We start from the raw sequence: 21,138 nt of genomic DNA, 5'->3' as shown, positions 1-21,138 counted from the left end.
AATAAGTGCTCCTCGGAGCACATGGGTCTCCACCAGGTCAGGAACGTTGGTGATGTTTTTTTTTAATGTGCCTGAGTCCTGGTGGCATTAATTGTTCCTCCAACGCAGTGGAAATGTGAGTGCAAGAAAGGTGTCACAGCAACTGGACGCTGTGTTTTGAGGCATTCTTTTTGTTCAAAATGGGGCACACCTGCAAACGTTATAGTGTCAATCTTAGCCAAGCGCAATAGAATAATATGAAAGAATCACACAGATGGGTCTTGATCGCTATGACTACAAAGACCATTTCCTCCTCAGCCTCAAGTGGGAATGTGCGCGTATACACATGCGGCTTTCACAGAAACCGCACGCTGTGTTCGTGATTTGAGGCATTTTGTTCCAAACGGACCAATCCCGCAGACTTTGCGGAAGGCAATCTCAGGCCAATCGGCACGGAGTAATGGAAAATCGGACAGATCCGTGCTGATCACATGACTATAGAGATAGGGTGTACCGATTTGCGCGACGTATAATTATGGAATTATGGATACAATCTGTAGGAGTAGTATACAAAACATCGGCCTCATGGTGGCGCTATAACTTGGCCTATATGCCTTCGGCCTGGGCGGAGAAAATAAGCTGTGGGTGGGGGGGGGGGGAGCCCTTTATGTTGTTTGGCATATCACTTGGGGTTAGTGCATTGCTATTGGACACATGGTGGCACAGGTGTACTGATTAGTGTCGGCAGGGAGTCGCACACAGTCGGATTAACTGCAAAGACGAGCTAACAAGAAACCGCACTGGAACGATGACCGGCGTTCATTTACATGACACCGCTATACTCCGCTATATCAATAATATATCATATATCAATAATATCGACTCTCGTCACTCTGTTTGTTTTTGTGTCTGCGACGTACGTCGTGTATAGACCTATAGGGTCACTCCCTATGTGCAGTAACGGCAACAGACAGTGGCGTGCACAGACATTTAGAGGGGCAGGTGCTCAAGTGAAAAAAGGGCACCTTGTGCAGCGCATTTTGGGGCGGGAACCCATTTTGGTGCTTTTGCTATTGAAAAATAGCAGATCTACAAGCTCATAGTGGCGCGCTACGAGCTTGTAGGTCTGCTTTTTTATCGAAGAACCACTGACATAGAAACATAGCTTTAGATTGTGGGGGCCTAAATAATATAGTAGAAGCGTTTTTTTTATCAAGGTTTGATCAATGTCACCATGTCCACACACTACAAATTAAGAAAAAAAAGAAAACTTTTTTTAAGAGCAAAATTGCCAAAAGGGCAGGGGGTGCTCTAGCACCCCCTAGTGTCTATCTGTGCACGCCACTGGCAACAGATATAGAGAATAGGCATGACGTGATCGAACGGTAGGACATAGTGTCATTACAGGAGGCTATAGAGCGTCGCAGGCCCCTCCCCCTTTCAGAACAACGAGTGGCCCAAGAAATGATGCATTGTCTCAATGCATTTTCCTCATAGACATTTCAGAAAGTATTTATTTAAAGACCTTTTAAGCGTCGTACGAAGCCAACTCTTGTCGTGACAAATCATGACAACGCACACAATATTTTGGACCAAACAAATAATTACAAAGAAGAAAAACAACAAAAAAAAGTGTTGTAACCTGCCGTTCTTTTTTTCTACTGTCTAATTATTTGTTTGGCCCGAATATTTGTGTGTGTTGTCGTGATTTGTCACGACAAGAGTTGGCTTTGTCCGCGGCGTAAAAAGGTCTTTAAATAAATACTTTCTGAAATGTCTATGAGGAAAATGCATTGAGACTCATTTCCTGGGCCACTCGTTGTTCTGAAAGGGGGAGGGACTGCGACGCTCTATAGCCCAAACTGTAAGATAGTCGCTGCAAAACACAGGAGTAAAAAAAAAGGAACTTGCATCACGCATTTAGGCTACGTTTCGATTTCCCATACAATCCCAAAAGCTGTTGCATCAGAACTTGTTTGGGGGGGCTTTCGTTCCCACTTCCCAGTTGGACGGACTGCAGGTTTCCCTTTCGGGAACCCTGCATGCCTTTTTTTTGTGTATGTGGGATGTCAGTATACAGTACACATCCCCAAAAAAAAGGTATTCAGGGTTCCAAAAGGTACTATAGTTCCCAGTCAGATTGATGGATGGCTATAGAAAGATCAGGTCCACTTGACCCATTCTGAACGGGAACACATTTTGGAGTTAGCATCGTGTTATGCTTTAGCTATTGAAAAATAGCAGATCTACAAGCTCATAGCGCGCCACCGAGTGGCGCGCTACGAGCTTGTAGGTCTGCTATTTTTGAAAAATCGAAGAGCGACTGACATTTTTTAGAATCTGATCTCAGGTCAGAATGGGTTCATCAGACCAGTGTGTGTCCAGTGGAAACCTCGTATGAATCTGATCTCAGGTCAGAATGGGACTGGAGTCCCAGTTAGTCCCCAGACTGTGTTTCCCTATAGCTCTGGTCCGGAGGGAGTCCTTCCCATGAGTTTAATTTTTTTCCATGATCCCTTCATTCTTCTTCTTCTTCTTCTTCTTCTTCTTCTTCTTCTTCTTGTGGGTGGGAACCGCATTGACTCATCAGGGTCTATGGGTGTGTGTTGGAAACACATCGCAGACATTTTACACACTCATCCCCAGATATTTAGACTGGAGATCAGAACAATTTTATTGCCATCTGAACTGACGTCGGGTTTTTTTTCTCCTTTCTCTTTTGCTTTATTCAAATGTCAGAGAAGCGCATGCGTGCTTGTGTGTGTGTGTGTGTGTGTGCGTGTGCGCGCACGTGTGTGTGTGTGTGTGTGTGGTTGCGTTGCGTGCGTGCATTTGTGCGTTTCTGTGTGTGTTATGAAGGCACTGTTTCTCAAGATGGACCTTTAAGGGTCTGGTACTCTCTGATAAACTGAGGATTCATCTGGCATAAAAAAAAAAAAAAAGGAAAAACAATTCATCCACTTTGACCCCCCCGAAGGACCCCTGGGGGTCCCCGGAACCCCACTTTGAGAACCACTGGTTTAGCGACAGGGTTCTTAATGGACGCAGTGTTTACACAGTGAGTGCAGATGAGGGCACACCCCCCCCCCCCCCTGACAGCCCACCCACGCCTTTAGAGACCTCTTAACAGACCCCCACATGCCCCACAGACAGACCACCACACAGTCACACACACACACACACACACACACACACACACACACACGCTCGCGCGCTTGTATCGTCGCATATACTTGTGAGGACACATCCACATGTATAGGACAACAAGCCTTATGGTCGGTCAGGGTTATAAACCCAAGGAGGTGGATGAAGGACAAGGTGTTGTTGTGTGCCGGAAATAGTACGCCGTTTACATGTCCAGAAGGTGCCACGATATGGCACCGTTGAGCTATTGTCGGCGTGCGACGCCAATGGACACCGCCGGCACCTATAATCAGCAGAACTCTTTAAAACCCATTCTGTGCCGGGAACCCCTTTTGGTGTTATAGCGTCATGTTATGCTTTAGCGATTGAAAAATAGCAGATCTACAAGCTATTTTAGAAAATCAAAGAAACGACTGACACATAGAAACATAGCTTTTTCAGAAAACTGTCAGGATGTGCAGAAGACATTTTCTTTAAATCTGATCTCAGATTCGAAATGGGATAACCATGGCATGACCCCCAACACCTCTAAAGGTCTGACCCTATAACCCCAACCTGAGTCTGGTCCTAATTGGTCCTAATTGTAATCCTCAAATGATTCTAATTCACTATACTTGTGGGACCATTGGCACACACAATTATTGTAGTAATACAAGTACGCACGCACGCACGCACACACGCATGCACGCACGCAGTCGCACGCACGAGCACACACGCACAGAGCATAAGGAAATCCCACCAAAGAGTCCAGACCAGGCATGGTTTAACTGTGTCCAATCTGTCACTTAGTTTATAGAGAAGACAAAACCAAACACCCACGTTCATGTTTCACCTCAGTGCAGACAGGCAGCAAACCCCTCTAAAAAAAAAAGAGAAAACACTGCTTGCCAAACACTGGGTACTCAGGACCTATAACTGTGTGAGTCACAGTCAGATACGTTGTTATAGGGGTCGCTTTATGTTTTTGCTTTCATTCATTGTTATTTAAATTTCAAACCATAAAAAACACACAAAAAACATTATGTGTACAGTATGTGTACAGTAGTACTAATGCGTGTGTATGTTTTGTCCCCAACAGATGATAACCGTAAATATTAAACACATCCTCTGGTTATTCTGTGTCTGTCAAGCTGCAACTACCATGGGTGAGTTCATGTCTGTCTGTCTGTCTGTCTGTCTGTCTGTCTGTCTGTCTGTCTGTCTGTCTGTCTGTCTGTCTGTCTGTCTGTCTGTCTGTCTGTGTACGCGTGTTCGTGTTTCTCCTCTCTCTCTCTCTCTCTCTCTCTCTCTCTCTCTCTCTCTCTCTCTCTCTCTCTCTCTCTCTCTCTCTCTCTCTCACACACACACACACACACACACACACACACACACACACACACACACACACACACGCGCCATCATCTCTTGTTCTGAGAATCCTGAAATCTTTCCACATCTGTCTGCTATAATACTCTTGCCGACGTTGTTAAATGAAGGCTCCAAGGCACCTTTGTTTGTGTCGCAATTCATTGAGGTCATCAGGTGGTCACCTTGCTCCATGATTGAAGGGTGAACAAGTTATTTAACCCTGAGGCCGATTCTAAAAAAGAAATCTAAATCACAGTTTTCTGGAAAAAAAAACAATGTTTCTATATCAGCGGTTCTCAAACTATTTCATGTCAAGGACCCCAAAAACTATATGTAATTGGCCGCCGACCCCCATCTGAAAATATGTTGTTCCAGGGACCCCCCCCCCCCCGAAAGCAAAGATTTGAGTTAAAAACATTCGCTCTGAAAGAATATATATTCAAAGATTTGTGGCACATTTTCACGATTTTTCAAAAATAGCAGATCTACAAGCTCGTATAGATCTTCTATTTTGCCACAGCTAAAGTACAACATAATACTAAAAACACCAACAGGGGCTCCTGCGCCGAACGGGTTAAGTAAACAAATGTCGAGCGCTCATGGACGGAGCAGTGGGAGAGAGCGGCGTGGGGCTTTCTCTGCCCTCCTCCCCTCCCAGCTGTTCCCTCTGGTCTCGTGGGGGCATTACGGACCCCAAAACCACCTTCCAATTAGACCCCTATAGCTCGGTCATCCTGTCCCAGTCTGGAGCGGACAGCTGCTTTTCACCTCTTCACCTTAATAAGGTGGTCTGTTTTAAAGCCCCCCCCCCCTCCCTGGGCCCGGCTCCGTCCCACTGCTGGTTTCCACACAGCATTCCCCGCATTGTTCCCCACGAGCCAAACACCCCCCCCCCCCCCCCCCCCCCCCACAAACCCCATCCCCCACCCCGGCCTACACCCCTTTAACCACGTCCCCCAACCCCCCCCCCCCCCCCCCCAAACACCATCCCCCAAACTGAAACAGTGCAGTGTCAGGATGCGATCACTTCTCTCCACGTGGGTAAAAAAAAGCAGTGATTCAGGTCCGCTTGGAAGTGAGGAGTCGTGTCTGTCTGTCTGTCTGTCTGGGTCGAGTCAGCGGGCCGTGGTCTCTCCGGGAGTTTATTGGTGCTGGGCGCTATAGCTCGTTTCCGTCGCGCGCACACACACACACACACACACACACACACACACACACACACACACACACACACACACACACACACACACACACACACACACACGCACACACACACACACACACCCATAAGAACCCCGGAGCAGAGCGGTGTTGTGACGATAATGAAATGACGTGCTTTAATTGAAATGGTTTCTTAAGGAGTGGTTTTTTTAAGCCGCGGTTTTTTTTAGGGCTTCCATGTTTGATGCAGTGAATGGGCTTGACTCATGAGGCTCGTGGTCAAACGCGGAGAGGACATTCCAGCAGGCGATTGTGAACGGTCGACCAAATGAACGTCTGCACTCTGGCAGTTTGTTTCTGCTGCATCATGAGCAGCTTTTGATCGGGCCCTGTCAGAGCTCAGACATCAGGAGGTTTGAGGTTTCACAAAACTGGGGCTGTTATAGGAAGCACAGCAGTGCCTGTTTAGCCTATTTCAGTGCATTGGTATACCTTTTCCAGCCATATCTGTGTGCAGTAGAGGGTATATGCACATGCATGAAATGAGTGGCAGAGCGAGTTGCAAAGTGAGTTTAATGTTGTTTAATGCAATCAGATAGGACTTTTTCTGTACGTATGCAGTCAGTATAGGCGTTCCTGCATGACTTCCGTGGATGATGATGTCACGTCCATATACCCTCTGCCGTGTTTCAGTGTATTGCTTTATTGCAATGCATTGTTACGTTTCAGTGCATATTTATATTTCCAGTGCATTGCTATATATATATATATATTTCAGTGTATTAAGAGGCTTTATTGTCTGAGAACACTGGGATTCTGTCCCCGTTACAATGGCGCTATAGACCCCTGAGAGATGGATTGCTGAGGTGCAGTGCAACACCTACCTACCATCAGCTCACTGAGGTGCAGTGCAACACCTACCATCAGCTCGCTGAGGTGCAGTGCAACACCTACCATCAGCTCGCTGAGGTGCAGTGCAACACCTACCATCAGCTCGCTGAGGTGCAGTGCAACACCTACCATCAGCTCGCTGAGGTGCAGTGCAACACCTACCATCAGCTCGCTGAGGTGCAGTGCAACACCTACCATCAGCTCGCTGAGGTGCAGTGCAACACCTACCATCAGTGAGCTGAGGTGCAGTGCAACACCTACCATCAGTGAGCTGAGGTGCAGTGCAACACCTACTGTACCATCAGCTCCCACTACTTTACCCAAGCCATGCTACTCATAACACTGAGTTGGCGGTGTCCAGTGTCGAAGCCGTGACCTTGTGGTCCATAGGCGAGAGCTCTACTGACTGGACACAAATACGCGGTACACCGCTGTATATTTTAAGGGCATTTTATGGAGGTGTAGTACTGTATGTGCACATAGAATACAGCTGAGCTGATACACGGCGAAACCAGCAGTGTCTATATTTCACTGTGAGAGTGTACAGATGCACGTGCAATGCATCTGTGCATTGTGCAGTACATAATCACAATGAAATATGTAAGATTTGTGAATTCAATCTTAGTATGCAAAATCACACCCGTGTGAAGTGAGTCATGCCAACATCATCACACACGATCGCATTCTGGCCAGTCACATTGCGTCCTCACTTTTTGTCTTCAGTGTTTTGTGTTTACACAAACACTCAAAGCTAGCGCCCCTCAGAAATCATCTGTATTGAAATGCCAATAATTGGTAAAAGAAGAAAAAATAAACAAACAAAAAAAGGAAGGAAGAGAGACAATTTCTTTCCAACATGGCTGCTGTACGTGCCTAGCTATAATCGTGTACTTCACAGTGAAACATTAAACATGAACTACACTACAGCTGCTGTTCCACTATGGTTCCCACGCCCATGGTTATGAGGACAAGGAGTGACTCTCTGAGTCATTTTGGGGTCATCATGTATGTATGTTTATTAAACGTCTGCGAGCAGCGGTCACTCCCTGTCTACAGTGTGTTACACACGTCATAACAGAACGGCGACTCCACGCGATGACCACGTCCCAGCATGAAACATCCGTGTTTATATCCGGTTATGTTTGAAGTACGCCAAGAAACAAATACTTATGGTGGTAAACACACAATGTTTTGGAGATTTGTTTCGAATAGGTTCTGTATGCACACTATGCAGGCCATATTGGAAAGAAATTGGGCCTCTAATTCCTTACTGCCTTCACAGGTCTCACCGGTGTGTTCACATCCTGAATCAGATTTGTTTGTGGCATATATAACCAGACTGGAATCTAATTGATTTGAGCAGTCTAAAAAGCACAAAACCACATGGAAACATGGAAAGTGATTCTCTCTCTCTCTCTCTCTCTCTCTAATCAGATTTTAATCACATTCCTCTGTGATTGTCTGTCTGTCTGTCTGTCTGTCTGTCTGTGTCTGTCTGTCTGTCTGTCTGTCTGTCTGTCTGTCTGTCAGGTTCATGTGGTTAATAATGTGTTAGGGCTGCGACTATAGGTTATCTTCTTAGAGATTATTCTGTAACTTCTTTTTGATTAATCGAATAATTGAGAAGCATGTTTTTTTGTCCAAAAATGTGAAAAGATTTTATAATCGACAAAATGTATGATTGACATTTTAGGTCAGGTTTAAAGGGATAGTTCAACCCCAAAATAACTTATTTTCTATTGATTACTCACCCCATGGAGACTTGAATTCATGGATTTCTTATTTTTTGGTCACATTCCTACGGCAATAATTCGATGACCAGCAGTGGTTCCCTATGGAGACACAAAGAGTCTCCTTTGTGTCTCCATAGGGAACCACTGCTGCTTAGACTAGTGAGAGACATAATACCACAACAAACCACATACTATAGCACTAAATGGAATAATCTTTGACAGTAACTAATAATAATATAATAATAACATTATGCCACAGTTATGTTTTACAGCTGAGCTAAACATTCAGCCATATTTATAGAATAGCCTAGTAGCCTACCAAGTACCAACTTGTGTCATGTTATGAGCTAAATGTTTACAGCTTGTTACAGGCTGGTGAGAATTACAATGCTTAGTGACATAATCCCTCGGAATATACAAATAACTCAATACTATACCAGTTATGTCCAACTGTGGATTGTTATGACTCAACTTAAATTAAGCACCCACAGCTGCAGTGCATCAATGTATTGATTAGCACGGACCTGAGATCTGCTAAATTATTAACTGTTAATCACAGCTGGTCTCAAGCATTCCTAGATTCCCCACGTGCTGAGAACAGTCCGTGTTGTGTAACTTACTTGCGACAGCAGCACGACGATTGATATTTGACTTCACTGGGGGCTTTGAATATATACCATATCATCAGTATTGAGTGCGTCGGAATGACGGCGCGTCAGAAAAGCGGGCTTGGGGTCCTTATTTGATGATAAGATAACATGACGCAATAGTGTCACTTAATCTCTCCTTTCACTTTGCTGTTCCGCAACATGGGGGCGGGACCGGAAACAAACAAAAGTGAAATGAATCCTGATCCTTCTGTAGTGATTCGCGCCGAGCTAGCTGGGATTGAACCGACCTGCCATTATTCTGTGTTTTTGCTGTTGCCTTTGGATGTATATCGTATATGCTCTTAGTCTTAGTCATCGTGACTTAGTCTTCATTTAGTTTTTTGTCAGTAAAAAAAGAAAACAACGTAACGTCACAGTACGTTTTATAGCTGCCTTGAAATGAACACTGTGTTGACGCTCCGTGCCGTCTCTTTGTTTGCCTGCTTGCTTGTCGCTCGCACAGCCGCCGCCGACAACACGCTGACGATGGTGCGGCCGGTGAGCGGGTCCCTCTCGGGGAAGGTCAACCTCCCGTGCTTCTTCTCCACCATGCCCACGTCGGCGCCCGCGCTGCTCGTGCTCGCCAACGGCACGGCCCTCGCCCCCCAGGAGGCCCGGGACTACCTGCGCATCAAGTGGACCAAGATGGAGGGCGAGGTGGAGTCCACCGTGCTGGTGGCGCAGAACGGCGTCATCAAGATAGGCTCCGTCTTCAGGAACCGCGTGTCCGTCCCGAGGTGAGTCCATGGTTTTTTCTTAAACGAGAATTCCATACTAAAAAGCTTTCTCACCTTTCTTTGTAGTTGTTACGTCCCCACCAAAGAGGTCCAGGTGTTATTTTGTGCAAAAGCGCGTTATTGGCTATTTCCCCTACCATAAGCCCTAAATTAGTTGCATTGAATTAAATGGGAATTGAATGGGGCTATGGGGTGTTGTGCTAATTCGCTTATTTCCATCTCTCAAAATTATATATTTTTTGTATATATCATCTCTTCATAATGTAAATAATATCCCAAGCGGCACACTTTACTACTTATTTCGATGGAAATAAGCGAATTAGCACAACACCCCATAGCCCCATTCAATTCCCATTCAATGCAATGCAATTCATCGAGGGCTTATGGTAGGGAAAATAGCCAATAAGGAGTTTTTGCACAAAAAAACACCTGGACCTCTTTGGTCAAAGAAAGGTAAGAAAGATAAGAAAGCATTCTAGCATGGATTTCTCCTTTAATTTGTAGTGTGTGGACCATGGTGACATGGATCAACCAGAAAATTCGCAATTTAAAAAAATTGCAGAGTGTGGTTGCTGCAGTGGCTTACATATGCCCCTCCCACTAATATTGCCAGCCAATTACAATTTCAAGTCAAAAACTGTGGGAGGAGTAACAGGACATCTGAAGAAAAAGAAGAAGATAAATAAAAGGTCACAAAAACAATAGTATGGTTGCCTTCAGGCAACCACACTAATAAAGTGTCACAATTACAAGAGTCTGGTTGCCCATTCGGGCAACCACACTAATTATTGATAAAAACGCTTCTACTGTATTATTTAGGCCCCCACAATCTAAAGCTATATGTTTCTATGTCAGTGGTTCTTCGATAAAAATAAATAAATAGCAGACCTACAAGCTTGTAGCGCGCCACTTGGTGGCGCGCTATGAGCTTGTAGATCTGCTATTTTTCAATAGCTAAAGCATACCATAATGCTAACACCAAAATGGGTTACCGCCCCAAAATGGGTTAAGGCAACCAGCCGGTTCCACCCGCTGCACAAGGTGCCCTTTTTTTTCATTTGAGCACCTGCCCCTCTAAATGTCTGTGTACGCCACTGGCGGTGGTGGTTGTTTCAGGCCCAAACCGCACCGACGGTTCGCCATGCAACTCCTCGCAAACCATACGGTTGCGAGTGGTGGCATGTATAGTTGCATGCAAACAGTATAGGGCGGCGGTGGCTCAGGGGTAGAGTGCCTGGATGGTAACCGTAAGGTTGCCAGTTCGAACCCGGACTCCCCCAGAGTTACTGTCGAAGTGTCCTTGAGCAAGACACTGAACCCCTAATTGCTGCCGATGTGCTAGTTGGTGCCTTGCATGGTTTCCGCTGCCATCGGTGTATGAATGTGTGTGTGAATGGGTGAATGTAATGCACAATCTCTGTAAAGTGCCTTGGATAAAGGCGCTATATAAATGCACCATTTACCATTTACCAGTATCCCCGATGACAGAGGCAAAGGAGTTGCATTGGTCCTTTAAAACAGTTTTGTTGCAAGGACTTCCAAGGAGTTGCATTGCTGCAGTTTGGGCCTTTTAGACCAAGGACCCCTTAGCTGAGAGCTTAGAGGACCACTTCACCACTTTTGGAGAAAAACAATGACGCAATTTTGTTCTACTCGGTCTGTGTCTCATAGGAGGGCTGTGGGCAGTTCAGAAACCGTCCTCCAGTGACATCATCGATGGGGAATCCAAGCTAATAGAAACTGCAGGCTTTCTAGTCCTGAAAAGTTGCAATGCGGAAAATGGAAGCCATCGTTCTCACGATAATACAAATCTAAACGTTTTTGTAAAAAGATATTGTTTAAAAAGAAAAATCTGCCTAATGATGATGTCACTGGAGGACGGTTTCTAAACTGCCCACAGCCCTCCTATGAGACACAGACCGAGTAGGCCTAGAACAAAATTGCGCCATTTTATCATGATTATTACCGAGGACCTATTATATGAAAATAGGTTGAAAAGTGGTGAAGTGGTGTAGATCTGCTATTTTTTGCTTAAAGGTCTCCTCGGAATAGGCATTCTAGGGTTCAAGTGGTTAAGAATAATCCCATCCCACAGATATTTGGTGGCCCGCCCTAGGGTTTTCACGGACCTCCCTGTTGAAGACCCCATGTTTGAGCCTTTTCTTTAATGAGTTAATTTTCTCCTCCGTCCCCTCCACAGCCACCCGGAGGACGTGGGCGACGCCTCGCTGACGGTGGTCAAACTGCGGGCCAGCGACGCCGGCACATACCGCTGTGAGGTCATGTACGGCATCGACGACACCCAGGACACCGTCAACCTCGACGTCAACGGTGAGACTTCCTTTCCTTCCCCGTCCACGTCCACGTCCAATATATCCTTAGTGGTTATTCGGTTTATTATTACCGTTTAACCCCAATTCATTGAATACTCATATAGGTTAAGACCTGTAACTATATCAGCCCTTTTTTACTGGGGGGACACCCTGGGAGCCCTTCAAAGACCCCTGGGGGGGGGGGGGGGGGTCCCTGGACCCCACTTTGAGAACCAGTGATCCACACCCTATACCAGAGAATGTACAAATTAAATGTAAATTAAAATTGGGGGAAAGAAAGAAAGAAAGAAAGAAAGAAAGAAAGACAGAGCATGGTGTTTTAATGTGACTGAGTGCTGCGTGGACAGACAGCTGGTGGTAAAACACATGAAACATGTTGGTTGGTTTGGGAATTCAGCACTTTGAGGGTGAACTCATGCAACCTCTCTCCTTCTGCCAAATGAGATGTCAACAGTTTTTTTTTACACATGTGAGGTGGTTGACGGTTACTGGGCGGTTACTGGGCGGTCGGAGGGGTGGTTGCTGGGGTTTGCCGGGGCGGTTTGCCGGGATGTTACCGGGCCGGCTGCCGAGCGGTTCCCGGGTTGGTCACCGGGGGGGAGGGGTGGGCGGCTGCCGGCGCGTTTCCCATGGGACGGTTGCTGAGGCGGTTGCCGGGCAAATGCCAGGGCTGTTGCCGGGCGGTTGCCATGTGATCGTTATCAGAAGATAGTCATTGGACTGAGAGAGCGGTGTGTTCATCTGTGCTCAGATGATTAGCTTAATGTGCAACATTGCTTCATCACTCGACAAGTAAACAAATCAACTATACAGTATAAGTTGATCAACACTTTTCTGACAATTTAAGGAAAAAAGGCTGTACATTTAAGGAAAAATTGTCAAATAATACATAAGAAAGAGGCAACATTTTTAGAAAATAGTCGACCTACAAGCTCACAACGCCTCGCAGTGGGAGGCGCTGACTGTGAATGAGCGTGTGAATATTAAGTTGATATATCAAGACATCACAGATGTCCCTTGAGAGTGAATACACGAGGAGACATTTAGGCCCCGATGATGATTCTGACTGCACGCCAGCAACACTTTAGCTGCGTTTTGGACACGTTTTTTCGATGAGCACAGAGAGATCAGCTTTTGTTTCCCCCGCCATCTCCTGACTTCGTCATATTGATTCCACATTATTGATTCCGCTCCCATAGATTTTAATCTGGCGCGCTTGCATTTCTTGCACGAGGACATTGGCCAATCATTGTCGCTATAATATATTATAGAACATCCTCCTTGTGCGCCTTCTTAAAGGTGATTGCAGCCGTCAATGTGATTAATTAATCAATGTGTTTAATTAATGCTATTTCAAGGCGTGTTGCGCCATAGATACAGTAGTATACAATTGGGCAAGACCATGCGCCATGGGTGCAAAGTTCTGCCATTAAATCAGGGTCCTGTTTTTTGTAGCCTGGCTATATTTTCGCTATAGCCATGCCCTGGCCTAGATCTAGGCTTGCTTGTGTAATCTTTGCTAGCAAAGCCCCATGTTTGTGAGCGTGCAATAGCGGCTATTTTCTTGCTAGCAATAGCCTCTTTGTCCACACTCACATGGAAACATGGCGTGCGGTTTCATCTCACGATGCCACGCTAGCGCTACGCACCCTGTGCTCTCACTGGAGTAGGGGGAATTGCGGACATAATAATTCATGTATCTCAGGGCATGTAGAAAACATGGGTGGAGGGCGGGGATAGTTTTGGGACATAATCCACACGCCTCTGCGCTACAAACTATCTGCAATGTTAATTAGCATCATCAATCGTGACTTCTGCGCCTGTTTGCTGTCCACAAATATGGGGATTTTCGGGGCTGTGGCATCGTCCTAAATCACCCCTAGTCATCTGGTTCATTTGTGGTGAGGTGCAGACTATTTGACTCATCGCGGTTCGGTTTTGTCGCAGAGCCTCCTCACTTTACGGAGAAACTCCGAGATTTACGGCGTTCAGCGCATGGTGTGTGCCTTGTCACATAGCTGAGGAAGAGTTATAGGTTCAACAGATTGCCGATGATTATGTGTTTTTGTTTTGTATTTGTTTTAGTTTTTTTTTTATTAACAAATATCTGTGTGTGTGTGTGTGTGTCCCGCCCTGCCTTCTTCTGTTCAATTGATACTTGACGACCACACGGGCATACTTTGGTCACATTAGTTTTCATGTTTTGGTTACACTCAGATAGCTGCTTCTTTGACCACATGTTAAAATGCGACAATTAGATCACATGCTACACCTGGAGTCGTCCTTTGGTTTTCCGATGTATAGACATTATTATTTTCGACGGTATATATATATATATTGAGCCATTGACTGATGCTATATGGTTCTTGGGTTTTGCTATACACTGGCCTCTCTGTATTCTATGTGTACGTTCTATGTCGCTCTGGATGAAGATTGTCTGCTAAGTGGCTAAAGTGTGTGTGTGTGTGTGTGTGTGTGTGTGTGTGTGTGTGTGTGTGTGTGTGTGTGTGTGTGTGTGTGTGTGTGTGTGTGTGTGTGTGTGTGAGGGTGTGTGTGTGTGTGTGTGTGTGTGTGTGTGTGTGTGTGTGTGTGCGTGCGTGTTACATTCCAGGCGTGGTGTTCCACTACCGGGCCAGCAGCAGCAGGTACAGCCTGGACTACCCGGGCGCCGTGCAGGCGTGCCAGAACGTGGGCGCAGCCATAGCCACGTCCGACCAGCTGAGGGCCGCCTACGAGGACGGCTTCGACCACTGCGACGCGGGCTGGGTGGCGGACCAATCCGTCAAGTGAGTCTGTTTTAAAAAAAACCCATTCTGACCCGAGATCAGGTTCATACGAGGTTTCCGCACTGGACACACACTATGGTCTGATTAACCCATTCTGACCCGAGATCAGATTCTAAAAAAATGTCAGTCGTTCGATTAGATTTTTCAAAAAACAGCAGACCTACGAGCTCGTAGCGCGCCACTTGGTGGCGCGCTATGAGCTTGTAGATCTGCTATTTTTAAATAGCTAAAGCACGACATGATGCTAACACCAAAATGGGTTCCCGTTCAGAATGGGTTAAAACCCCATTCTGACCTGAGGTCAGGTTCTATAAACGTGTCTTCTATGCACATCCCGACAGTTTTCCGAAAAAGCTGTGTTTCCGTGTCAGTCTTTCTTTCGATTTTTTTTCAAAAAACAGCAGACCTACAAGCTTGCAAGCTTGCAGGTCTGCTGTTTTTCAATAGCTATAAAGCGTGACATGATGCCAACACCAAAAAGGGGTTCCCGCACCCAGAATGGGTTGTCGCAGTAGGTTGATCTCCTCACTAACTCCCCCATGCTTCCTCTCTCCCCCCCCCCATGTGAAGATACCCGATCACTAAGCCCAGGCGCGGATGCTTCGGGAACCTCCAGGCGAAACCCGGGGTGAGGACGTACGGTCTCAGGAAACCCACGGAACGCTACGACGTTTACTGCTACGTGGACAAGCTGGACGGTGAGCATGTTAACCAGAACCCTGACCGTTGAAAGCTCCGATTGTCTAGGCTGCCTATACGTTGGTTTACACTCCGTGTAAACCAATTTGACCCTGTAAACTTTACACAGGGTCAATTTGATCCAATCGGGAGAGAGAAAACCATATACCGGATTATCGGGATAAACGTAAGTTCGAAATTGGAAGCGCTGCGGAAACGACAACAAAATAAATTGTTGACAGCATAGGAGCTATAGGACTCTGACGAATGGGTACACTCTCTGGGTGAAATTGATATCCCGACCTGAAAATGTATGTTCTGTCAGTGTATTAAAGAGTTGGAGAAACAGGGAGACCCCCTGTTACCGAGCAAACACGCAAGGATTTCTACCCGAATATAGAGCTTTATAGCTTTGTAACCAAAAACCTAATCTACCTCCTCGAGGTTGAATCAGGATTTTGACCGTGCAGCCTCTCCGGTTCGCACGGAGACAGACCTCAAGCGCGACAGTGCTCGAAGCAAATTGCTTTTGACCACGGAACTCGTCAGAGAGCGAGGGAGACGGGCTGCCGGTCTCACTCTCTCCGCACTAAATCAGACCTCCTCCTCCTCTCAAAATGAGACACCAACAAATATGCGATAATGATTGCTTCGGATGCCTCTGGAACGACGGGGCTGTCGGGAAGTCCCGGATCCTGTCATCTCCCGGCCAAAGCGGTCTTTATCCCATTTCGGGCGGGAACCCCTTTTGGTGTTTTCAATATTTTTGTTGCACTTTAGCTATTGGAATTTTTTTGAAAAATCGTGAACATGTGGCGTAAAAGAAAAGCGTTTTTAACTCAAATCTGTGCTCAGGTCAAAATGGGCTATCCGTCTGTTTATCACCCCTGACCCAAACGCTTCCTACCAACACTCAACCCACTTCCTTCTCGCAAGGGGGAAAAGCATTTGAATCCTCGGCGTTGAGTCCTCATAGAAAGAAGTCACACACTGCCTCGTTGACGTTTGGACAATACTGCATGAGCCATTTTGTAATATTTTATAATAATAATATGAATTATTTTAAGCCTGAAACCAAGCCATCCAGGCTCCAGGTGAATAGTATACAAAATAGTATACAGTACGTAAATGTTCAAATCTCGAATAGTCTTTTTACCATAGAAATTATGATGAGAGGAAGTGACATTCTGAGGACACGTCATAATCACTTCATAATATTGTGAACCCGCTCGTCTCGACTGTGCACGGACGCACGCATGCTCGGACGCACGCATGCACAGACGCACGCATGCACAGACGCACGGCGCACGCATACACAAACGCACGTATGCACAAACGCACGCATGCACAAACGCACACAGACTGTTTCTAACAATCCCTGTCTTCGCCTGATGGAGGGGAAAGGAACTGGTTGGAATAACGTGTTCCTTCCACGCGCTATGTCCAACCAGGGAAACTCCCTCCTGTCAGGTGTAAAGGAGCAACTTGGACACTCAGGCATGAAGGAAGCATGAGTTCAAGTCCGTTGCTCTCCCCTTGTCCCCCATATATGGGGACTAGGTTGGTGGAGGGTGTGTAGAGCCCAGGATCACATTAGATGATTGACACAGGGGTGAAAAATGGGTTACAAAATCGTGGGATAAAAAAATATATATAAAAAAAAACAAAAAAACAATCCCTGTCTTACACAGGAGATGGAGACTCGGCATGGTTTCCAGAGTTTGCCCAGTCGGTCCCATAATAAAATCGATCACCCCATGGTTCAGTAGAGGGGACATCTGTGTTATAAGTGTGAGTCTCTTAGTGACGACATTCGGATGAGCAGCAGATGGAATGGAGTCTTTGTTGAGAGCCAAGGATCCTCCTCAGGGATTCTTGGGGTCAGGCACCAAAACACCCCTCCCGACAACCAAGGGGAGAATGGGGAGGGTGGTTCCCCACCCCTGCTTAGATCGAGAGCGAATGTCCGTCCAGATTATCCTGCATGGCGTATAATGTAGGTGGACGTTCAAAGATTCAATCAAACATTCTAACGTTTGATGTTTATTTGGACGATCACTGTTGTCCGAGAGAGAAAGTGGCGAGCGAGAGAGAAAGACAGTCTAAAAATAGCTCATTTTTACATCAAGGCATCCTGTATCCGTAATCGAGACAAAAGTCATATCATCCAGCCCTACCATAGAGGGCGCTCCTCTGCAAAAGAACAAACAAATATACAAATAAATAACACGTGCCATGGTGCGTGTCTCATGACATCTAATGAAAAAATACGGCCTCCTTCACACGCTCGACCTCCGGGAGGAAATTAAAGCGACGTCTTTACATAGTTGATAAATCAAACGGGGCGCACAAACCAAACTGTTGTGCGTGGACTCCCTTTTGAAATGTTACACCCAAACTCCAGTGAAAACATGCCAATCATTCACTTACCCCGCCTTCACGGCTATTTGGTTTCAATTAGGATCTCGTCCTTTTGGTTTTGATTTATGTTTCCATGGGAGTGGAGGTAACATGCCATTTCTGAACTGTCCACAGCCACCCTCTGAGACGTGTTGTGAGCTTGTAGATCTTTCACATTTCTAGCCATGACTAAACAGAAGTGGCTTGAGATTTCGAGGTGTCCTATGGGCATGAACGGTTTGCCAAGCGCTCCGTTAAAATGTCAACCCTGTCTTGTGGTTTATTCTGTATCCAACAATCCTTCCTGTGTCACTTCTAATCCTTATAAATGCTTTTTGTATAAGGAAAACGTTCTTGTCTCTGTCGGATGGACATAATAGTTACTTTTCAGGATTCAAATTCAAAAGTATCAAACATCAGATCTACAAGCTCAAAATTCATTGCTTTGCACAGCATCTCTTGTGGATCTGATACTTTTGATGTAATATGATCAAGTAGGGCATTCGTTTACGGAAAGAAAGAAAAAAACACAGAAAGTTAGAACATGGAGATAAGAGGCTTCTGCAACGAGATGCAGGAAAACAAGCCCAAATTGATTAAATCAATTAATTACCAGCTGCATTATTATTATCTGTGGGTCTGCTGCTGACGTTATGCCACTTTTTAGCTGCGCTCCGCTGTTATGCTCAAATTAGTGACCATAAAGAATTCTGAGGCAACATGGCTGGAGACGAGGCAGCCAATCAGAACTGCTCGACTAGCCATGCCGTGCAGACGATGGGATGTTATTGGTTGTTGCCAGTGGTGGCAACTGTCGTGACAGAAATAAGCTAAGCAGCCTCCAAAAACCAAACCAGGCAAGCAACTGTGAATTAATCCACGTTAGGCTGGAAATATGCAGGCTTGGCAACCAGTGTTGCCAACTGGTGACAGAGCAGGATCAGCAGAAAATGATCTCCTGTCGATCTCCTGTCGGGACTTTCACAAGCTTGCAGCTGGTAAAAAATAAATGTCAATCCTAATGTCAGATGTGGAGGTACAGTATGAGGCTGCCTGACTCTCACCCACAGAGGGGGAAGCAGTGAGCATGGCCAGGAAACATAGTCAGCATTGCTATCCCACCTCAGCATGGTGCACATAATGAATGCACTGCTATTGTCCTGCATGGGAATGGTGGGAGACAGGTCTGGGCAAGAGTCCCGGCACAACAGCTGTGACTTTTTGGTCTGTAATTAGGTTTAATTATTATTTGGTTTATTAGGTTTATTCGTTTTTTTTTTTACTGAGTATACAGCACTTTGGTTCAAAACACGGTTGTTTTAAATGTGCTTTATAAATAAAGTAGATTGGATTAGATTAGGAAGTTTGGTGTCAGGATTAAGAGCTGAACAACCAGGTTCGGGATAAAAACCAAACAAATCTGAAAGTGCTACAAAAAAAAAAGAGTTTAACTGGGCGGGAACCCCTTTTGGTGTTTTAACTAAGCGTTTTGTTATACTTTAGCTATTGACCTACAAGCTACAAGCTTGTAGGTCTGCTATTTTTGAAAAATCGTAAAAATGCGGCACAAATTATTTCAGAAGACTTTTATTTATTTATTTCGACGTCAGGACAAAATGGGTTAAGGGGAGAAAGAAAAGTCAAATCAGGTAGAAGGCAAAACAAAGTATAAAGGAACATCAAGCGTCAAAGCCTCAAATGTGTCCACCTCAGTCTTTGTGCTGAATGAACAGCTGTGCTTTTCCACTGCTTTTAGGTGAAGTCTTCTACGCACCGGTGACGCATAAAATGACGTTCGAGGAAGCTGACCAAGAATGCAAAAACAGGTATAGGGCAATTATTGTCTTTTTTTTTAATAACCAGAGCAAGTTTGTATACAAATTAAAATGTCTTATTTTTGCTTTTTTTAATGTTTTGTAATGTTTCTAAATATCTTGAAATTCCCTCTGGGATTAATAAAGTATGTATCTGTCCGCCTCCCTGTCTGCCTCCTTCGCTCCCTCCCTCCCTGCCTCCCTCCCTCCCTCCCTCCCTCCCTCCCTCCCTCCCTGCCTGCCTGCCTGCCTCCCTGCCTGCCTGCCTCCCTGCCTGCCTGCCTGCCTGCCTGCCTCCCTGCCTCCCTCCCTCCCTCCCTCCCTGCCTGCCTGCCTGCCTGCCTGCCTGCCTGCCTGCCTGCCTGCCTCCCTGCCTCCCTGCCTCCCTCCCTCCCTCCCTCCCTCCCTCCCTCCCTCCCTGCCTGCCTGCCTGCCTCCCTGCCTGCCTGCCTGCCTCCCTGCCTCCCTCCCTCCCTGCCTGCCTGCCTGCCTGCCTGCCTGCCTGCCTGCCTGCCTGCCTGCCTGCCTGCCTGCCTGCCTGCCTCCCTCCCTCCCTCCCTGCCTGCCTGCCTGCCTGCCTGCCTGCCTGCCTGCCTGCCTGCCTGCCTGCCTGCCTGCCTGCCTGCCTCCCTGCCTGCCTCCCTGCCTCCCTCCCTCCCTGCCTCCCTGCCTGCCTGCCTGCCTGCCTGCCTGCCTGCCTGCCTGCCTGCCTGCCTGCCTGCCTGCCTGCCTGCCTCCCTCCCTCCCTCCCTCCCTCCCTCCCTCCCTCCCTCCCTCCCTCCCTGCCTGCCTGCCTGCCTCCCTGCCTGCCTGCCTGCCTGCCTGCCTGCCTGCCTCCCTCCCTCCCTCCCTCCCTCCCTCCCTCCCTCCCTCCCTCCCTCCCTGCCTGCCTGCCTGCCTGCCTGCCTGCCTGCCTGCCTGCCTGCCTGCCTGCCTGCCTCCCTCCCTCCCTGCCTGCCTGCCTGCCCTGCCTGCCCTGCCTGCCCTGCCTGCCTGCCTGCCTGCCTGCCTGCCTGCCTCAATGAATCCCATTAACCCTTTGCGACCTGTGTGAAACCCACCATCACAGGAACGGCGCGCTGGCGTCCCCGGGCCAGCTGCACTCGGCGTGGCGCCAGGGTCTGGACCGCTGCGACTATGGCTGGCTGTCCGACGGCAGCGCCCGACACCCCGTGGCCGTGCCCCGCACCCAGTGTGGCGGCGGGCTGCTGGGGGTCCGCACCATGTACCGCTTCAAGAACCAGACCGGGTTCCCACAGGCAATCACCAAGCTGGGAGCTTACTGCTTCAGAGGTATACGCTCACTGTACTGTATGTATACACCAAATGCTGTTGGTGTTATATATATATATAAGTCTCGAGCTTGTGGATTTGCTTATTTTTTTATGATTTTGTATGACGCTGTTAGTGTGATTAAGTAGGTTGTTAATTTACGGGGAAAAAAAACCCACAAAAAGTTAGAATAATATGGAGATAAGAGGTTTC

At 46.8% G+C, this 21,138-nt stretch overlaps 1 protein-coding gene across 1 annotated transcript in view; it reads left to right on the top strand.

The window, feature by feature from the left end:
* Positions 1 to 4,207: 4,207 nt before the first annotated feature.
* The window catches only part of vcana (versican a), a 76,315-nt gene continuing 59,384 nt past the window's right edge, over positions 4,208 to 21,138 (top strand). The window contains exons 1-7 of the mRNA XM_083783428.1: positions 4,208 to 4,268; positions 9,369 to 9,642; positions 11,843 to 11,973; positions 14,587 to 14,761; positions 15,332 to 15,459; positions 19,596 to 19,665; positions 20,723 to 20,946. Of these exons, the coding sequence (XP_083639554.1) occupies positions 4,265 to 4,268; positions 9,369 to 9,642; positions 11,843 to 11,973; positions 14,587 to 14,761; positions 15,332 to 15,459; positions 19,596 to 19,665; positions 20,723 to 20,946 (1,006 nt within the window). The 5' untranslated portion in view covers positions 4,208 to 4,264. The remainder of the gene's footprint in view (positions 4,269 to 9,368; positions 9,643 to 11,842; positions 11,974 to 14,586; positions 14,762 to 15,331; positions 15,460 to 19,595; positions 19,666 to 20,722; positions 20,947 to 21,138) is intronic.

The sequence above is a fragment of the Protomyctophum parallelum genome (assembly GCF_964188405.1).
Source record: "Protomyctophum parallelum genome assembly, chromosome: 15".
NCBI lineage: Eukaryota > Metazoa > Chordata > Actinopteri > Myctophiformes > Myctophidae > Protomyctophum > Protomyctophum parallelum.
The sequence above is the reverse complement of the archived record's forward strand: the minus strand, read 5'-3'. Positions and strand labels throughout refer to the sequence as shown.